General features: G+C 36.4%; 1 protein-coding gene across 26 annotated transcripts in view; it reads right to left on the bottom strand.

Moving 5' to 3' along the window:
• Positions 1–16,385, bottom strand: part of MCTP1 (multiple C2 and transmembrane domain containing 1) — a 490,830-nt gene that overhangs the window by 89,114 nt on the left and 385,331 nt on the right. For 22 of the 26 annotated variants that reach the window (XM_074328730.1, XM_074328714.1, XM_074328715.1 and 19 more), the window contains one exon: positions 4,412–4,531. The exons of the other annotated variants lie outside the window; for them this stretch is intronic. In XM_074328730.1, the coding sequence (XP_074184831.1) occupies positions 4,412–4,531 (120 nt within the window). The remainder of the gene's footprint in view (positions 1–4,411; positions 4,532–16,385) is intronic. 26 annotated transcript variants of the gene reach the window in all.

Raw genomic sequence — 16,385 nt, 5'->3', positions numbered from 1 at the left:
GTGGCCATGCTTATTTCACATGAGTATGTCCCCTTGTCACAGAGGAAGAGACCGCGGGTCACCTGACTTAGGCCCGAACGCATCATCTGGGCTGACACAATCAGCTCCTCTCTCGGAGGACTGACTGACATGAAATAAAATGCTTAGGATGGTGTGCAGGGGTAATGAGGATTCAGTAGTAAGTAAAGGCCACTTCCTGGCATCTCCTCTTCAACTTACAAAATTTCAGTGCACAGCAACTATGATGTGAATAGTTGGTATAAACCTCATGGGCAGTACAGGGGCGGGTGTGTGGATTTTTCCCCAGGTTTTGGGGTGACAGCTCAAACCGAGAGACATTCCTATCTTTACATCCCCTTCATGTCAGAGACTTTTCTGAATGCAGCATGTATTAAATAGTTTTCTCTGAAAAAGCCTAATAATTCTCATGCTAGAAATTTTAATGTCATGATCCGAGAATAGGTGGATTCAGAGCTAGGACTGTTTATTTTTAACAAGTCCAAATGGGAATCAGCAGACGTGAAATACCATTTCTAACCCTGTCTCTTTCTCATCTACAGCATTAGCCTCAGGAAGGGCTGTTTCCTTATCCTCTCAATGGGTTCAGCTCGTTAACGGCAGCACAACTCGCTTGGCAAGGATTACATCTCATTTTTCTCATTAACTGGAACAGGCACCGTGGTGGGGAAAAGGTAGGGGGTTTCGGCTCCTGTGATCTTAAGTCTCCAAAAAGGGAAATGGTCTTAACAAACAGTAAACACACTAAGAAATAACTAAGAAATCCTTTCCTATTTCAGTATTAATTTCAACTATCAACCAATACGTTGAACACAGAATTTTTACCCATCTATGTACTTTTCATCTTTCACAGTGTTTCTTTTTTCTCTTTTAACTTCTCATGTAATAGAAATATTTTCTTACTTTGCTATACAAACTTGAAGGTCATTTTGATATGTGTGTGTGTGTGTGTGTGTGTGTGTGTGTGTGTGTTTTATAATTTTCATCCTAATTGAATTTTCTCAGCTGAATGTACAGATTTTGTTTTTGTGACAGAAAATTCATTCACATTCTCTCTCTTTCCCGCCAACACACACCCAAAACAGAAATGTTCATGGTTTGGCATTAGCCAACAGTGTGATTAATGCACTTTAGACACTCCTTAAACTTTTTACACATGCTGAAAAAATTCTGCATTGTTTTTTGATACCAATAAGGACTTAGGACAAAACACTATTCTTCCAGTGCTGTGCACTGCTCGGTAGAGTCACTTAGGCACAGCACGGCAAACCTTACGCTTGCCCTTAATTCACATACATATGATGTGTGTATGTGTGAATATATATGCATATATGTATATGTATATGTGTATATAAAATCTGTAACCAGCAAGGTATAATCCAGGTCCCTTTTCAAAAGGAGCAACCAGTTCAAATGCACAGCTGGGTATGGCAGAAAATACATAATTAGACAAATTGGATTTAAGAATTACATAAGGTCTCAACTGATCCAGTGAAGAAGAAGCTGAATGAAACACTGTGATTGCTGATCTGGTGCCTCCAAGAAACAGAATATGTGGATGTGTGTGTTTTGGGCAAATACAAGGCAATTACTGGGAATTATGGAGTGTAGCTGGCATTCCATGAAAATTAGACTACTGATGGGAATGTAAATTGGTACAGGCACTATGGAAAAGAGTATGGAGTTTCCTCAAAAAAATTAAAATTAAGAATAAAATTATCATATGACCCAGCAATCCCTCTTCTGGGTATTTACCTGAAAAATCTCAAAACATTTATCTGTAAAGATATATGTACCCCAATGTTCACTGCAGCATTATGCACAGTGGCCAAGACATGGAAACAACCAAAGTGTCCTTCAACAGATGACTGGATAAAGAAGATGTGGTACATATAGACAATGGAATATTACTCAGCCATAAGAAAAGATGAAATACTGCCATTTGTGACAACATGGATGGATCTTGAGATTATCATGTTAAGCAAAATAAGTCAGACAGAAAAGTTGAAAACTCATATGTGGCATATAAAACTGAAAGCGACAAATGAACAAGACAAACAAACAAAGAAACAAAACTCAGACGCAGACAACCGTTTAGTGGTTACCAGAGGGTAAGGGGGGAGGGATGATGGTAGAAAAAGGAAAAGCGGGTCAAATATATGGTGATGGAAGGAAGAAGTGACTCTGGATGGTAAACACACAATACAATATATAGATGATGTATTACAGAACTGAACACTTGAAACCTATGTAATTTTACTAACTAATGTCACCCCAATAAACTTAATAATAAAGAAAGAAAGATAGACTATACAAGGTTTCACATTGGGCTGTGATGGGGAGTAAAATGTTGCCCATGGCTAAAAGGGCAAGTCTGTTAGAGATGGGCCTACAAGGAAAGATTCAGTAAATACTATTTTGGAGTTATATTTTTTGGGAAAAAAGAGGTAGGAAAATTTATATAATATGTAACTTTTCAATAGGTTTATAAAAATTCTTAAGAAATTTTACGTAGAAGGGGATAAATTATATATTATTATTTCCCCTCTAGAAGTGGATCTATCCAGCCAAGGCAGGTATACTCTTAAGACGATAACAAGGAAAGTCTCTCGTTTCAGATTTTTTTACTAAAAATACTCAAACCAATGACGAAATTTGAAGATAAGCCCCCATATAGGATTAGGAAGCTAAAACTAAATTATCACTTTTTCCTATTTGGAAATAGTCTTACTTGCAAACTTGTCTTAAGGAAACTGAATGGAGAGTAGATATTCTTCTCTTTCGACAATCTCCCTGACATAAATGGGGGGAATAAAGCAATTGTCTGAGAGTCCTATCTTCTTAAAGAAAATATCCTGGATTAATTGACAAAAGTACCTATGAGTCCCCATGACACCAATTATTATGGCATTTGGGGCTTGTCTCTCAATGTGCAATTTAAAATAATCCATAAAAGCCTTGCCAATAATAATAATAACTTCTTGTCTAGTGATGCTGCCTAACCATTAAAATCTCTAGAAGCAATCTCTTAAACTTTATGAAAAGCAATCTGTTAAACTTTATGAAAAGTATTTTGAACACCTCTAGTTGGCAAAACACATGACACAGAGGCAAGTGCGAAGATATACACAGTCCTCTCCCTCAAATTATAATCTAGTGAAAAACAGACAGGTGCGTTGTTGGCATCTCTGCCATGTACTTGGTGGTAGTGCATCAGGTAGTGGTGATAAGGAAAATTATTCTGAAGAGTGCATTTTGCTTGTGTTACCATTTGAAGTCATGGTATTTGTGTTATTTAAAAGGGAACTTCTTTCACAAGTATGTTTATACAACCATTATGATGCTAACGATTATAATAAAGTATTACTTGATACTAGTATGATGATCAAATAACTTTTCTGCATTATTATGGGCACACTAGTTGGCAAAAAGTCTCGATTATAAATCAAGTGAGACTTTTAATGGCAAGGAAAAAAAATCTATGTAATCTGATGAAGACATATAGCTACCAAATAGATTCTCATGTTTCACAAACCTTTAAATTCTTGTCAACAGCTGTCTGTCGAGTTATCAAATTGCCAATGTCCTATTTGGAGAAGACACACCCCCTCCCATTTATTCATATATGAGAAATCTTTCTGAAGTTGTATGTTTGCTAAGGGTATCACAACTGAGATAATCTAAGGGGAATGAAGGTTGGCAGGAGAACAAATGTGATTGTAATGTGGCTACTGTCTGTTTCTCAATCAAAAACTCTTTTTGAAAGACAGAAGGTGGTCTCACACATCCTGAAAACTTTCCAAAATGTTAGAGAGGGTAGGTGGGTTCAGTATAACTTTCCCTAGGTTACATGAATGCTCTTTATCCTTGAGCAGGTTTCCTAATACACCCCTGCCATAGAGAAGGATATTTGCTATTGCTCGGTATTCACTGAATTGAATTAAGGTACTTTATGTACTTTTCTAGGCCAACAGCCATTGCCAATCTTTCCTTCATGACAGACACAAAGAAATGATTTAAATAAATTTTGTTTCGTGTGATCATTAATAATTTTGTGATATTATGTCTTAATTCAGGATTCATTAAGATACAAAAACAAGGCGAATAAAAGAAATAATCATTTGGAATAACCCACTTATAATTAAAAAACATAGGTCATACATTGGTGTGTTCTTGACTTTAGTTCCTACCAAGAAGAGTAATGTTAGAAATAGTGAATACTTTCTATTGTGTTAGGACCAAAGCGTTAGTTTTGAACTGATAAAACTTTTCTCCAAACTTGAGCATTTATGGACTGAATTTCTGGTTTGTAAAACCAAATTCAATGTTGATCTTGTCAGAGGGACTAGGCATAAGAACAAAAACACAGACAAGTAAGAAAATAGAGACTTACGGTATCACGTTGCCTGTTATCTTTCCCTGATATTATCAAGAAGTAGTTCCATGTCAGTAGTAACAACAAAACCAGTGGTATCATGTAGAGCTCAAAGTTCCAGACAACAAAGAGAAAGAGCTGGAGGAGAGAGAAGAGAGAGAGAAAAAAAAAGATGAGTCAACTCTAAATTTCATTAAATGGACTCTCTTATCCGTACTCCACTTCAAAAACCCCAAGACTAAATGCTTCAGAAGGGACAGATTTATCTGGAAAACAAAGACTTGAGAAATTGCTAGGCATTTTTCTAAAAGCACAACTGATCCCTAGAAAGTTACAATTAAGATTTTTACTTTGTTTAATTTCTATAAAGGAAAACTGGTATCATTACATTGTCAATGAGGCAATTTTAATTTTTCTCCTTCAGTGAAACTGTTAGTTTGCACAAAATAAAGTAAAAAAAAAAAGGGCAGCCAAATGAGCTTCACTACATTGTCAGAAATAGCCAGTCTATCTGCCTTAGTGATGAAGAATGAATCACTATTTATTATCAGGGATGTTTTAAATCTCACTTCGATCACACAATGTAACAAGCATAACAGGCAGAAGAAAATACCAAAGCTGCACCAGGCAGCCTCAAAGGTTTCACATTATGAATAAAAAGCACTGCTACCAACATTTATAAAAAAAGGTTGGCTTAACATTCAGCATTACCATAGAAATCAAACAGCTATTTAAAAAAATAATAATTTTACCAAAGGAAATTTTAAAATGTCTATTTCTATTATCTTTTAAAACTACATACTTCTCTAAGTATAAACATGATTTTTTAAAATTGTAAGACAAATATTAGGTTCAGAACTCACCTAAGCTGGCAGGAGCCACTCTAAGAGCATCTGCATTGTAAAATAACTAGCACTGAATATAATGTTTGACTCGCCCTCATCCCTCACCACTCTTACAATCGTGGACAGGCCATCTAAATTCTCTGGGTCTGTGGCAGCTGCTGCCAAATTAAGGTAATAGTAAGTCAGATGGTAATTAAGAGCTGGATTTTACTCCTGATGCTAACTAGCCCTAGAACCCACCCACACATATCTTCCCTTTACTTCCTCTGTCTAATGGGGATGATGAGAGTATCTGAGCAGCGGTGAGAATTAAATAGCTGAAACATTTCAAGGACTTACCACACTGCTTACTACCCAGTAAGCGCCCCCAAGATATTATTGTGTTAATGCTACCAATACCTTACAAATCGTAGAAAGTTAACTAATTATCGACTAAGCTGTTCAGTGAATGCATATTTTAACGCTCAAAACTAGAAAGTCATCCGCCTGCTAAGATGTAGCTGAACCACAGTATAACGGGGAGTTCGAGCCAGCTGGTGGGGGCGACACAAACGCCGTGTATTTGATAGATCAGAAGAATTAGGGGCTTTATCCTAAGAACACTTGTGTCAGGCAAGCAGCACGGGCCAGGCGCATGCAGCCTTCCTAATAAGCCTCAGCCAAGTCTACAGCCCATTCAAATGGAAGAGAAAACAAAACTGTGTGAAGCGGTGGAGAGACCCCTGCGTAAGGGCCGGAAGCCAGGTTCTGAGCCTTAGAAAGTCCTCCGCCTCATTGTTTTCACTTCTAAACAGAGTTTTATAGACCTCATCACCTCTAACATACTTTCTCCAATATTTAAAGTGACTTTAGACCATGAGAGTTGTGGGTTTTTTTTTAAATGTGACATTAAAATTTGAAAATTGCATGTTTTACAGAATTCTTTGATATTCATAATTCAGATGGACACCAAAAAGCATAAATAATGGTTTAGTAACCCAAGAAATGAATTTTGGAAAGAATTACATGGTAACTATAGATTCAAGTTCCTGAAGAAGGAAAATCTCAAATAGGTCCATGCAGGAAGCATGAGCCATATCTTTTCTTTCACCAGAAAAGTGGAAAGGTTTCCACGAAAGGATAATGTTTTTCTTCTAACGTTTGAAATTTATACAATATATATATAAAGATAAAACAAAGTGTAATCGATGGCTAGGATTATTCTATAAAATGCATTTTAAAAGTTAATTGTTTTACTAACCAATGTCACCCTAATTAAAGAAAAAAAGTTAATTGTTTATTCAGGAAGTGAATTAAGGCAAATTTAACAGACTTCAACACATGAAAAAGGGAAAATTAGTTTTGGCTAGAACCCATATTAATTCTTTACACATTTAGTTGTAAAAGTGAGCTAGTTCTTAGAATATAAGCTCTTACGGGTAGGGCCTTCTTCCTTTTGTTCACTGTGTTATCCCCAGAGTCTACAACAGTGTTTGAAGCATAATAGGTGTTCACTAAATACATACGTGCTGAATTAATGAATAGTGGACACTGGTTTTCCAACTCATTTAACATAAATCTTCTTAAATATTTGTATCAGTAAATGTTCTCTAGAACCACTGTATAAAACCAAGTGCCTTCAAGGAAAATGTATTCAGATTCCAACCTGGGTTGTCACTAACAACTTTCTGAGGCACATAAGGTAGAAGTACTTGGAACTTCTATTAATAGAAAGACTCTTTGTATTCTGGCTGCGCAGTCATTAACTATCTTTGTATTTGGTCTGACCACAGTCTCTTCTCTTGGACCTTCCTATATGGTTGCCTTTTCTGAGGACATTCATTTGACTTGGTGTTTTCTGGCCTCATGAATGGGACTCAGATGATTCCATTGCTAAACATCACCAAATGTAATTGCTTTTAATCTGTTGAGCATATATATTCCCCCTTGTAATGTCCATTCAATGGTGTTAGAATCCTGTTGTTACCCAGAATAAACTTCCTTGTAATGTCCATGTATTGGTGTTAGTTGTAGGCTGGATGTTGCATAGAATACACTTTCTAGATCATAATCCTATAAATAATCAAGATATCTGTCATGCCTTTTTGTTCTCTAGGTTCAACATCACTAGTTGCTTCAAGCACCAGTTACAAAGTGTGACTTCTGGTATTCTCCATGGTGGACATCATCTACTCACCATATCCATCCAATTAGTACATCCATAGCTTTCTTAAAATATAGCACTCAGAACCGATACAACATATCTCATGAATATCTATGGTTATTGATATGCCCTAACAACCAGAGCACCAGAACACAGGATGGGGAATCATAGAGAAGAGAGACAAAGGAAGAAACTGCATTAGTTTTATGGATCCTAGCAGGACAAAAATAGTCTCTTTCCCTATTGTGTGTTCTTTAAGAATCTAACTTATGAGTAAGCTAATCAAGGAGACCCTAATGTTGAAAAAAAAAAAAAAAAAAAGCAAGCGTGTACTCTGAAAACTATAAGACCATGAAGAAAGAAATTGAACAAGATACAAATAAATGGAAGGATATACCAGCTCATGGATTGGAAGGATTAATATTGTTAAAATACCTTTATTACCTAAAGTAATATACCATGCTCCCTGATAGCAAAATATGCTACAAAGCTAGAATAATCAAAACAGTATGGTATTGGCATAAAAACAAATGTATACATCAATGGACTAGAATAGAGAGCCCAGAAATAAATTGTCGCTTATGTGGTCATTAATCTATGACAAAGGAAGCAAGGATATATACAATGGGGTAAAGACAGTCTCTTCAATAAGTGGTTTTGACAGGACTGGACAGATACATGAAAAAAAAAAAAAAAAAAGAAATTGGACCACTTTCTTACACCAAAAATGAATTCAAAAGGGATTAAAAATTTTTAAATGTTTTGCTTGAAACCATAAAACTCCTAGAAGAAAACATAGGCAATAAACTCTTTGAGATCACTCTTAGCGATATCTTTTTGGATCTATCTCTTCAAGCAAGGGAAACAAAAGAAAAAATAAATGGGACTACTAAAAAGTTTTTGTAAAGCAAAGGAAACAATCAACAAAATCAAAAAGACAACCTACAGAATGGGAGAAGATATTTGCCAATGATACATCTGATAAAGGGTTAATATCCAAAATATATAAAGAAGTCATACAATTTAACACCAAAACTCAAACAATCCAATCAAAAAAGTGGGCAGAGGACCTGAATAGACATTTCTCCCAAGAGGACATACAGATGGCCAAGAGATGAAAAGATGTTCAACATCACTAATCATCAGGGAAATGCAGATTACAATTAAAACCACAATGAGATGTCACCTCATACCTATCAGAGTGGCTATCATCAATAAATCAACAAAGGACAGTGTTGGCGAGGAAGTGGAGACAAGTTAACCCTCCTACACAGTTGGTGAGATTGTAAATCAATGTAGCCACTCACTTACAATCAATATGGAGATTCCTCAAAAATTAAAAATAGAGCTGCCATATGGTCCAGCAGTTCCACTTCTGGGTATTTATCCAAAGAAAACAAAAACACTAATTCAAAAAGATATACGTACTTCTATGTCCACTGCAGAATTACTAGCAATAGCCAAGATATGGAAGCAACCTAGATGTCTATCAGTAGACGAATGGATAAAGAAGATGTGGTACATATGCAATGGAATATTATTCAGCAATAAAAGAGAATAAAATCTTGTCATTTACGCTAACATGGATGGACCTAGAGGGTATTACGCTAAGTGAAATAAGTCAGACCGAGAAAGACAAATACTATATGATCTCACTTATATGTGTAATCTAAAAAATCAAATGAATAAACAAAACAGAAATAAACCCATAGATATAGAGAACAAGCTGATGGTTGCCAAAGTAGGGCAATGGAAGATAAAAATAAAAAATAATAAAGCAAAAGGTAAATGAGATTTCTGAATAAATCAGAATGCAAAAGCATTTTTTCTTTCTGAACGTTGAACAGAAGATTTCAAACGTTCAAAAAAAGTTTAAACATAGATTATCAAATATATGTATCGAACAATTACTATGTGCCATTAATACTGGCTTTTCAAAATTAATATATGACTGGTGTCTGGACTCAGATTGCTAAGAATTACTAGGAAAAAAAAAGCAATTGTTCCCTGTATTAATAGTGACGATTCTAATCCTCATTAGGAGGTGAGGATCTTTTAATAAAGAGCCATTAGAGGAAGAAAAACATCTTTTAGCTCATTTTGTCCACATTGCGCTTCTTGTCTCCTTGCAGCCCATCTGCACTAAGAGTGATTCTCTCCTCTTTCCTACAAAAAGCCAAGGTAACTCCTAAGGCTGGGTGTTCAGTGTCTCAGTAGGGCAACAGGAGGAAGCAGGCAGTTCAGAGAAACCCTAGCAAGGCCAAGACAATGTAACATCTGTCCTTGTTCCTGACCGCACTTTTCCAGAGGTTTGGGAGGAAAAGAGATAAAACAGGCTAAGATGAGGCAAAAAAAGAAATCAAGGAATCAAAAAAATCACTGGCACATCTTCAGAATATAACTATCAACCATAAAAAGCCTAGCATTTATTCTCACCCCATACTTCCACAACCCCTTTTTGTCTGTGTGGGACATGGAAAAAGGACTTACCAACCGTATTATAGAATTTCTCAATGTTAAATTAGGTAATACAAACTCTGGCACATTTGTATAGTCTTTCATTTCCTTTGACTCCATCACGGGCATTCTTTCCTTATTTTTCCTCTTTTTAACACAGTTCTCTCATCTTTCTCCCTTTGCTCCCCCCCCCCCCCATTCTTTTAATAAGGAAACTTGGACTACCTGCATTTTACTTTAATGGAATCAACGCCCCCATTCCAAGCAAAATATCTAGCCCCACATTAGCTATCCTTGCTCATTAAAGACTAAAAACTATTCCAAAAATTTGGTTTTGTTTTTCAAATCACTAGGTGGCTATCATAATTCCCAATAAGAATTCTACAGCAGAAAATCTTCATGGGGCCTTAGTCAAACGGTAATAAGTACACACAACCTCTTTCATTAGAAAAAGGGTATTGCGAGTTTTACGCATTACTCTGGATGTTAGAAGCTCTCTGTCAACGTGCCTTGGACTGTCAGCGATGACCAGGGAATCGCTCAAGGAGCTGCTGCAGTGCAGTGCAGTGGAAAAAACACGGGTGTTTGAGTCAGGCTCATGTCTACATCCAAACTCTCTAGTCATTAGCTATGGGTCTTCGGGCAAGTTACTAGATTTCTCTTAGTTTATCATCTGAAAAGTGGGAATTATACTATTGACTTTGCAGATTTGAGATGGAATTAGCCTCGTGCCTGGCACATATAAGATGCTCAATGAACAGTAGGTGTTACTACAGGAATATACTGGCTTATACTCCATATAATATTTCGGACCCTTTTTGCAGCTTCTCACTTTTCCAATATCTGCCTAGAATCCATAGATAATGGTTCAAGAAGCCATATGAAGTACAGGAGGAAGAGATGATGAAATGAGGTCCATTTTCAGTATTTTTCATATTTAGCTTGTGGTGACTGCATGCAGTCATGACCCCATTTGTTCATGTCTCCCTGTATCCATGCCTTTTGTAATACCCTCCCACAATGACACAGATTGGACATATGGCTTGTGTTGGCCAAGGAAAGGGTAGCAAATCTGATGGACACAGAGACTTAAAAAGCACTTGCTTATTGGGGCCTGCCCTCTGCACTCAGAACCCTGAGACACCATGTCAATCAGCCCAAGCTAGTCTGCTACTTGACAACTGGCACAGTTACCTCCATCACCCCAGCTGAAAACCAGGCAGCATCCAGAAGCAAAGCTGCTTAACTGACCAGAAGCTGACTAGAGATAAATAAGTCCCACTGAGAATAGAAAAAATACCCCGCTGAGCTTGGTCCAACTTCCTCGCCCAAAGAATCATCATTAAATAAATGATAGTTACTTTAAGCTACTAACTATGGAGCGGTTTGTTATACAGCGAAAGCTGATACATATTCTCTCTCTAAGGAGACACTGTGGTATGGACCAGAAGCCTGAAGAAGTGGTTTTAATCCTATTTCTGCTATTTGAGCATCATAAGACCTTGGGCAAGTCAGTTATCCTCTTTCATTTTAGTCTATTATCTATAAAATGGAGATGGTAATACCTGCTTATTTCACAAGTTGGCTGTGGGAAACAAGTGATGCAACATATGTGAAAATGTTTTATCACAAAGTACTATGGAAGTACAACTATTATCAACTTAATACTGTTCCTATTTAAAATTGTTTCTGAAAAATTTACTTTATAACTTTATAACTTACTTTAAGGATACTTTATAAACTAATACTACAGGATAATAGAATATGATAATTGGTCCTTGAACAGTTATGGAGGTTGGGTGGTGTTCCTTAAACGAATCTGTGCATGGTGGGATAGGAAGGGGTTTGTTGGAAGGAAGTCAAAAATTAAACACAGGAGTTGCAGTTAAAATTTTCCTTAATAATTGAAACAAGAAAAATCAAGAGCTTTACAGAATCTCATTATTGTAAATGGCATTAGCATGCTGTATAGATTTTGTGAACTCTGAAGTTGAAACAATTAGGTTTTAAAATGTTAACAATTTTTAACAACCTCATGCCCCTAGATATAAAAGAATCTTGTTTTGAACTAGCAGTTTTATAAATGTCAATTCCTGTCCATATTTTTTTTCACTTTTAAACGCACATACCTTTTTATCTAAATTAATGTTACCTTGCCTATGATATCAGCATCAGCATTAAAAAAATGCAATCCTTCAGTATTTATTTAGGTTAGGCTTTATGAGCAATCTGCATTTTAATCATAATTATTCAGAATGTGTGTTTTTTGAAAATTTGTATTTGATGGAAAGGTAAACAACATAATGTGTCCTAACAAGTATCTTACATCGCATTGTATAGAATGAGCTTTATGGAAAAAGTCCTGAGCAGCAGGATGGGAAGGCAGAGACTACGATTTTCATTTTACAAATGAAGAAACCGAAGCTCAGGGTTTTTTGAGAATTATCTAAGGAAACCCTCTGAGTGGCATAGCCAGGTCGTCTGATTCCCAACCCTGTGCGCTTTTCCCACAGTGCACCACTGCCTCTAAGGTGAAGGATTTTATAGTGAATGTCAATGCCCCGAAGGTATCAATTATTTAGGGACTGATTATTCAATATGTAGATTTCTGTATCTATTTCTTCTCCTTCCTCTTGCTTTGGGAAAACTACTTTTGCATTAGTGGAAAGAAACGGAATACCACTTCCTAGGTGTTCTGGTAAAGGTTTGGTATGACAAAGAAGTCAAAAACTGGTGGTTGAAATGAGGTTTGTGGAGCCAATTTCGTTCTTCTTTTTCCCCTCCACTATCTTGCATGGTCCTGGAAAATCAAAAGTTGGCTATTCACAAGGTTTCTATCAAATGGGGTTTTCTTCTGTCCAAAATGTTTAGAAGAGGTTAGCAAGGTGGCTGTAAAAGCAAAGACTGGAAAATGAACGAGCCAATTACATTTTTGTGGACCAAAAAAAAAAAAAAAAAAAAAAGGCTTTTTCACATGAAGATTAAACAAAAAAAAAATTCTACTCAGATGCTAAGTGAAGGTGGGCTAAGGCTTTTCACTCATATTTAAACAAGGCAAATTATATAAAGTGAATGATTGAAAATATTAAGATTTCATAGTGACACCATTTCTTAGTAGGTACAATGCATGATTTTTATTTCTTTGAGCCTGGGGTTTTAAGAGTCCCAGGCTGGACTGGGTCATTAACATCATTCCATCAATTGATGCTCTCATTGAAGTACAGGGGAAGTTGCCTGCATTCAATGCTCATTCAGTGGGACACATGACAGTATCCCTGGGGGTGCGCACTTCAAAAAAATCATTTAAGTTGGAATATTGAATATCCTATTCTTTTGCAAACTACAGTATATTTTAAAAAGAAATCTCATCCAAAATGATTAACACTTCCTACTGTTCAGGAAAAAAGCCTGCCCTTTCAGACTAACAGCTGTGGATCATTAGCTCTCCAGTGATGAGATGTGTTTGATGAGTATTTTTCTTTCTAATTAAGAGATGAGATTCTCCATTGGACTGTCTCTTCAGAAAGGAGTGAAGGAAAAATTCTCTGCCTACATGGAAAGGCCATCTCCTACAACACAATTAATTACTTTATGGCCCTTTTAGAAAACCCCTTTCCTAATTCCAAGACACTTTTTTTCTTAAACTTAACACATTTACACCCAAACCTTCACAGTATTAACCCATTTTTCACCCAACCTTCACCTTCTGATGTTTTTTTCTGTTTGTTGTTTCTGTTTGTTTCATCATTCAACGATATCTATTTCAGATAAAACAGAATGAGGAAATGTAGCAAAAATACAAATGTGTCTAACCTCACAGAACATACTTGGTATAGGAATATTCTCTAATGGGAGCAGGACCTCAAATTAGAAAGTTAATAAATACATAGTATTTGTCTTTTGGGGAACTAAGCAATGCTTTAAAAACTCAAAGGTGCCTAGAAATATATAAAAACGGGTTTTCTTAATTAATCCTTAAAAGGAAACGATTTCACCTCTACCAATAAGGCTAGCCTTAAAGAAAGGTAGGGAATGTCCAGAGGGACCTAAAAGGTGGCTTTTCTTTCTGACAAAGGCATCATCAAGGCTGCCAAATTCCTGAATTAAAAACATGATTAAAGAGAATAAGAAGCAAATAAAAACACTGTTTATGAATTAACCCCATCAATGACCTCCTTACATCTTTTTTGGCACAAGGGAAGGAAGGTAAGAGGGTCAACTTTCAAACATTTGGGTGCTATCCTGACACTTCTCTCCCCCAGGGCACATGGAAACATGGATGTTAGTCCTAAAGCCTGGTGTGACACATGAAAATTTTCCCATCCACATGCTAATAGCATTCCTCTTTGAGAAACATGGCCAATTTCTCACACAGACAACAGCACATTCTACATTAACTTAGTGAAGAAACAGAATGTACATATACAAATGTATAACAAAGAAGGCTAGACACACGTGTATATTCCTAGATGATGACATGAATTATAACTTAAGGATTTAGGGGTAAGACAGTAGTAGAGAGTAAAACATTGTACTCACCTATAACCATTTGCACTAGTTTCTACTAATGTTTTTTCCATCTACTAATGTTTAATATTGCCTAAAAATATGCCTAAAGAAGAAGTAGAGGTGAATCCTCTCTGCCTATTTACTCCCCTTTGGATTACGCCAGGATACACACATCATCAGTCTTCTCTTCTGGAAAGGGGGTGGTTTCACCTTGATTTAAATAACTAGATGGCATCAATACCTATTGTAAAGTCTCTATTTCTGGTTGGTTTCACTAAAGCTTTCTGTACCACCTCCATTAAACAGGGGACAGAAGATAGGCAAAATGAACCCGACTAATTCTAGCATTAACAATAGCCTTCTCAAGATGGTTTTAAAGGATGGCATGTTGCTCTCTTGAAGAGAGGCTTTGCTTTGCTTGGACAATATTCTAAAATAAACAGTAGCAGGGAATTGCTTACAACCTTAGACCCACTGGATCTCTCCAGCCTGTTTTGCTGTTTCCTGTGGTCATACCACCAATGATACAGGGAGCCTTCTCATGCTCACAGACATACTTTTACACACTGGCTTCTCTCCTCGCTGCTCTGTTAGAATGAGAACTGACAGGGTTCCCTCTGCTGCTTTCTTTTTGAATAGTTTCAACCAGATATCAAACTGACAAGACTTTTGTTGTTTTGTGGTATATATCTGTGTGTGTGTGTGTTTGTGTCTGTGTGGTTTATGTGTTTAAAGAAAAAAAAAAACACAAAAAAAACCGAAGTGCACTCTCTAGCAAATGATCCCTTATATTGACTAAGCAAATTACATCAAGAGAACTACCTATTTTTGTTCCAGTGGAAGAATGAGTATATGGTTAGGAGTAGAAAAACAATCAAACAATTGGTTGATTTCAAAGGCACAGCTTTGAATCAAATGCATATATTGTAACTTAATTCATTTATTTACTGATAGTGTTGAAAAATCATTGCTTACTCAGATTTACTTAGGCTACTTATAAATACACATCAGAAAGTCCTAATTCCTTATTGAGTGAAATTGTACACGGGGGTTTTTGAAGTTGCTATCTGAAACTTAAAAGTCCACAATCTTAGTACATCCATGCCTTTTCTAAAAGCATAGCATCACTATCTATTAAAGAAGCAAGTGTGACAACCAGATAGGACTCATTTGAAGATGTCTTACATGCGACTCATGGAAACACCTACTCAAGAATCTCTACAACAAAATGGAGCCAAACAACCTCCAAGATGATACTATCAACTAATCGTAGCATAATGCACACTACTGTCCTTGATGGCGATATTATGTCAATAGAACCTGCCAGCCAGAAGGCCTGGGGGGTTATTTATTTATTTTGATGTTCTCTTTTTTAGCTTACAAGTTGTACTGATATTTCTTGTCATTTTTATCAGTCAGAGATGAAAGGCGCTGGTTTTGCTTTGAGAACACTGACAACTCCAAAATGCAAAACCCAGAGTACGTCCCACTTGAGCATCACATCAACCACACATGAATAACTGATAAGAAATCCCTGCAATGTTGTGAGTTTAATGTTAGCAAAAGTTTGGATGCAGAATGAAAGAGACACATGCTTATAGACGCTTGGAAATGTTGATTCTCTCAGGTCCCTTTCATTAGAAATTAGTACTGTACCTAGAAGTTTGTAATACCCACCATGGTACAAAACAGTTATGTTTTTCATTTTAATAACTTTATCATTCATTGAAATTCTGCATTCAAAAATCAAGTTGCATGCAAAGTCATTCTTACGGATTACAGATCAACACATATTTATTGTTTTAAATGACCAAATATGGACAATTAAGTGGAATTGGTAAATTGGTATTATTTTGGTCCATGAGGAGGTTGTTGGTATCAAGTAACAAGCACTCTAAAAATACTCAACAACATCAAAGAAATATGTACGAATGAGTTAAGGCTATTACACTCATTGAAGCTTGTCTTTCTCTAGTATCCCGTTTCTCCAGGATTTCACTGGTTCTGGAAGAACGCGTGACTATCTCACTAATATAGG

Source organism: Rhinolophus sinicus, linkage group LG03, assembly GCF_036562045.2.
Source record: "Rhinolophus sinicus isolate RSC01 linkage group LG03, ASM3656204v1, whole genome shotgun sequence".
NCBI classification, from domain to species: domain Eukaryota; kingdom Metazoa; phylum Chordata; class Mammalia; order Chiroptera; family Rhinolophidae; genus Rhinolophus; species Rhinolophus sinicus.
The sequence above is the reverse complement of the archived record's forward strand: the minus strand, read 5'-3'. Positions and strand labels throughout refer to the sequence as shown.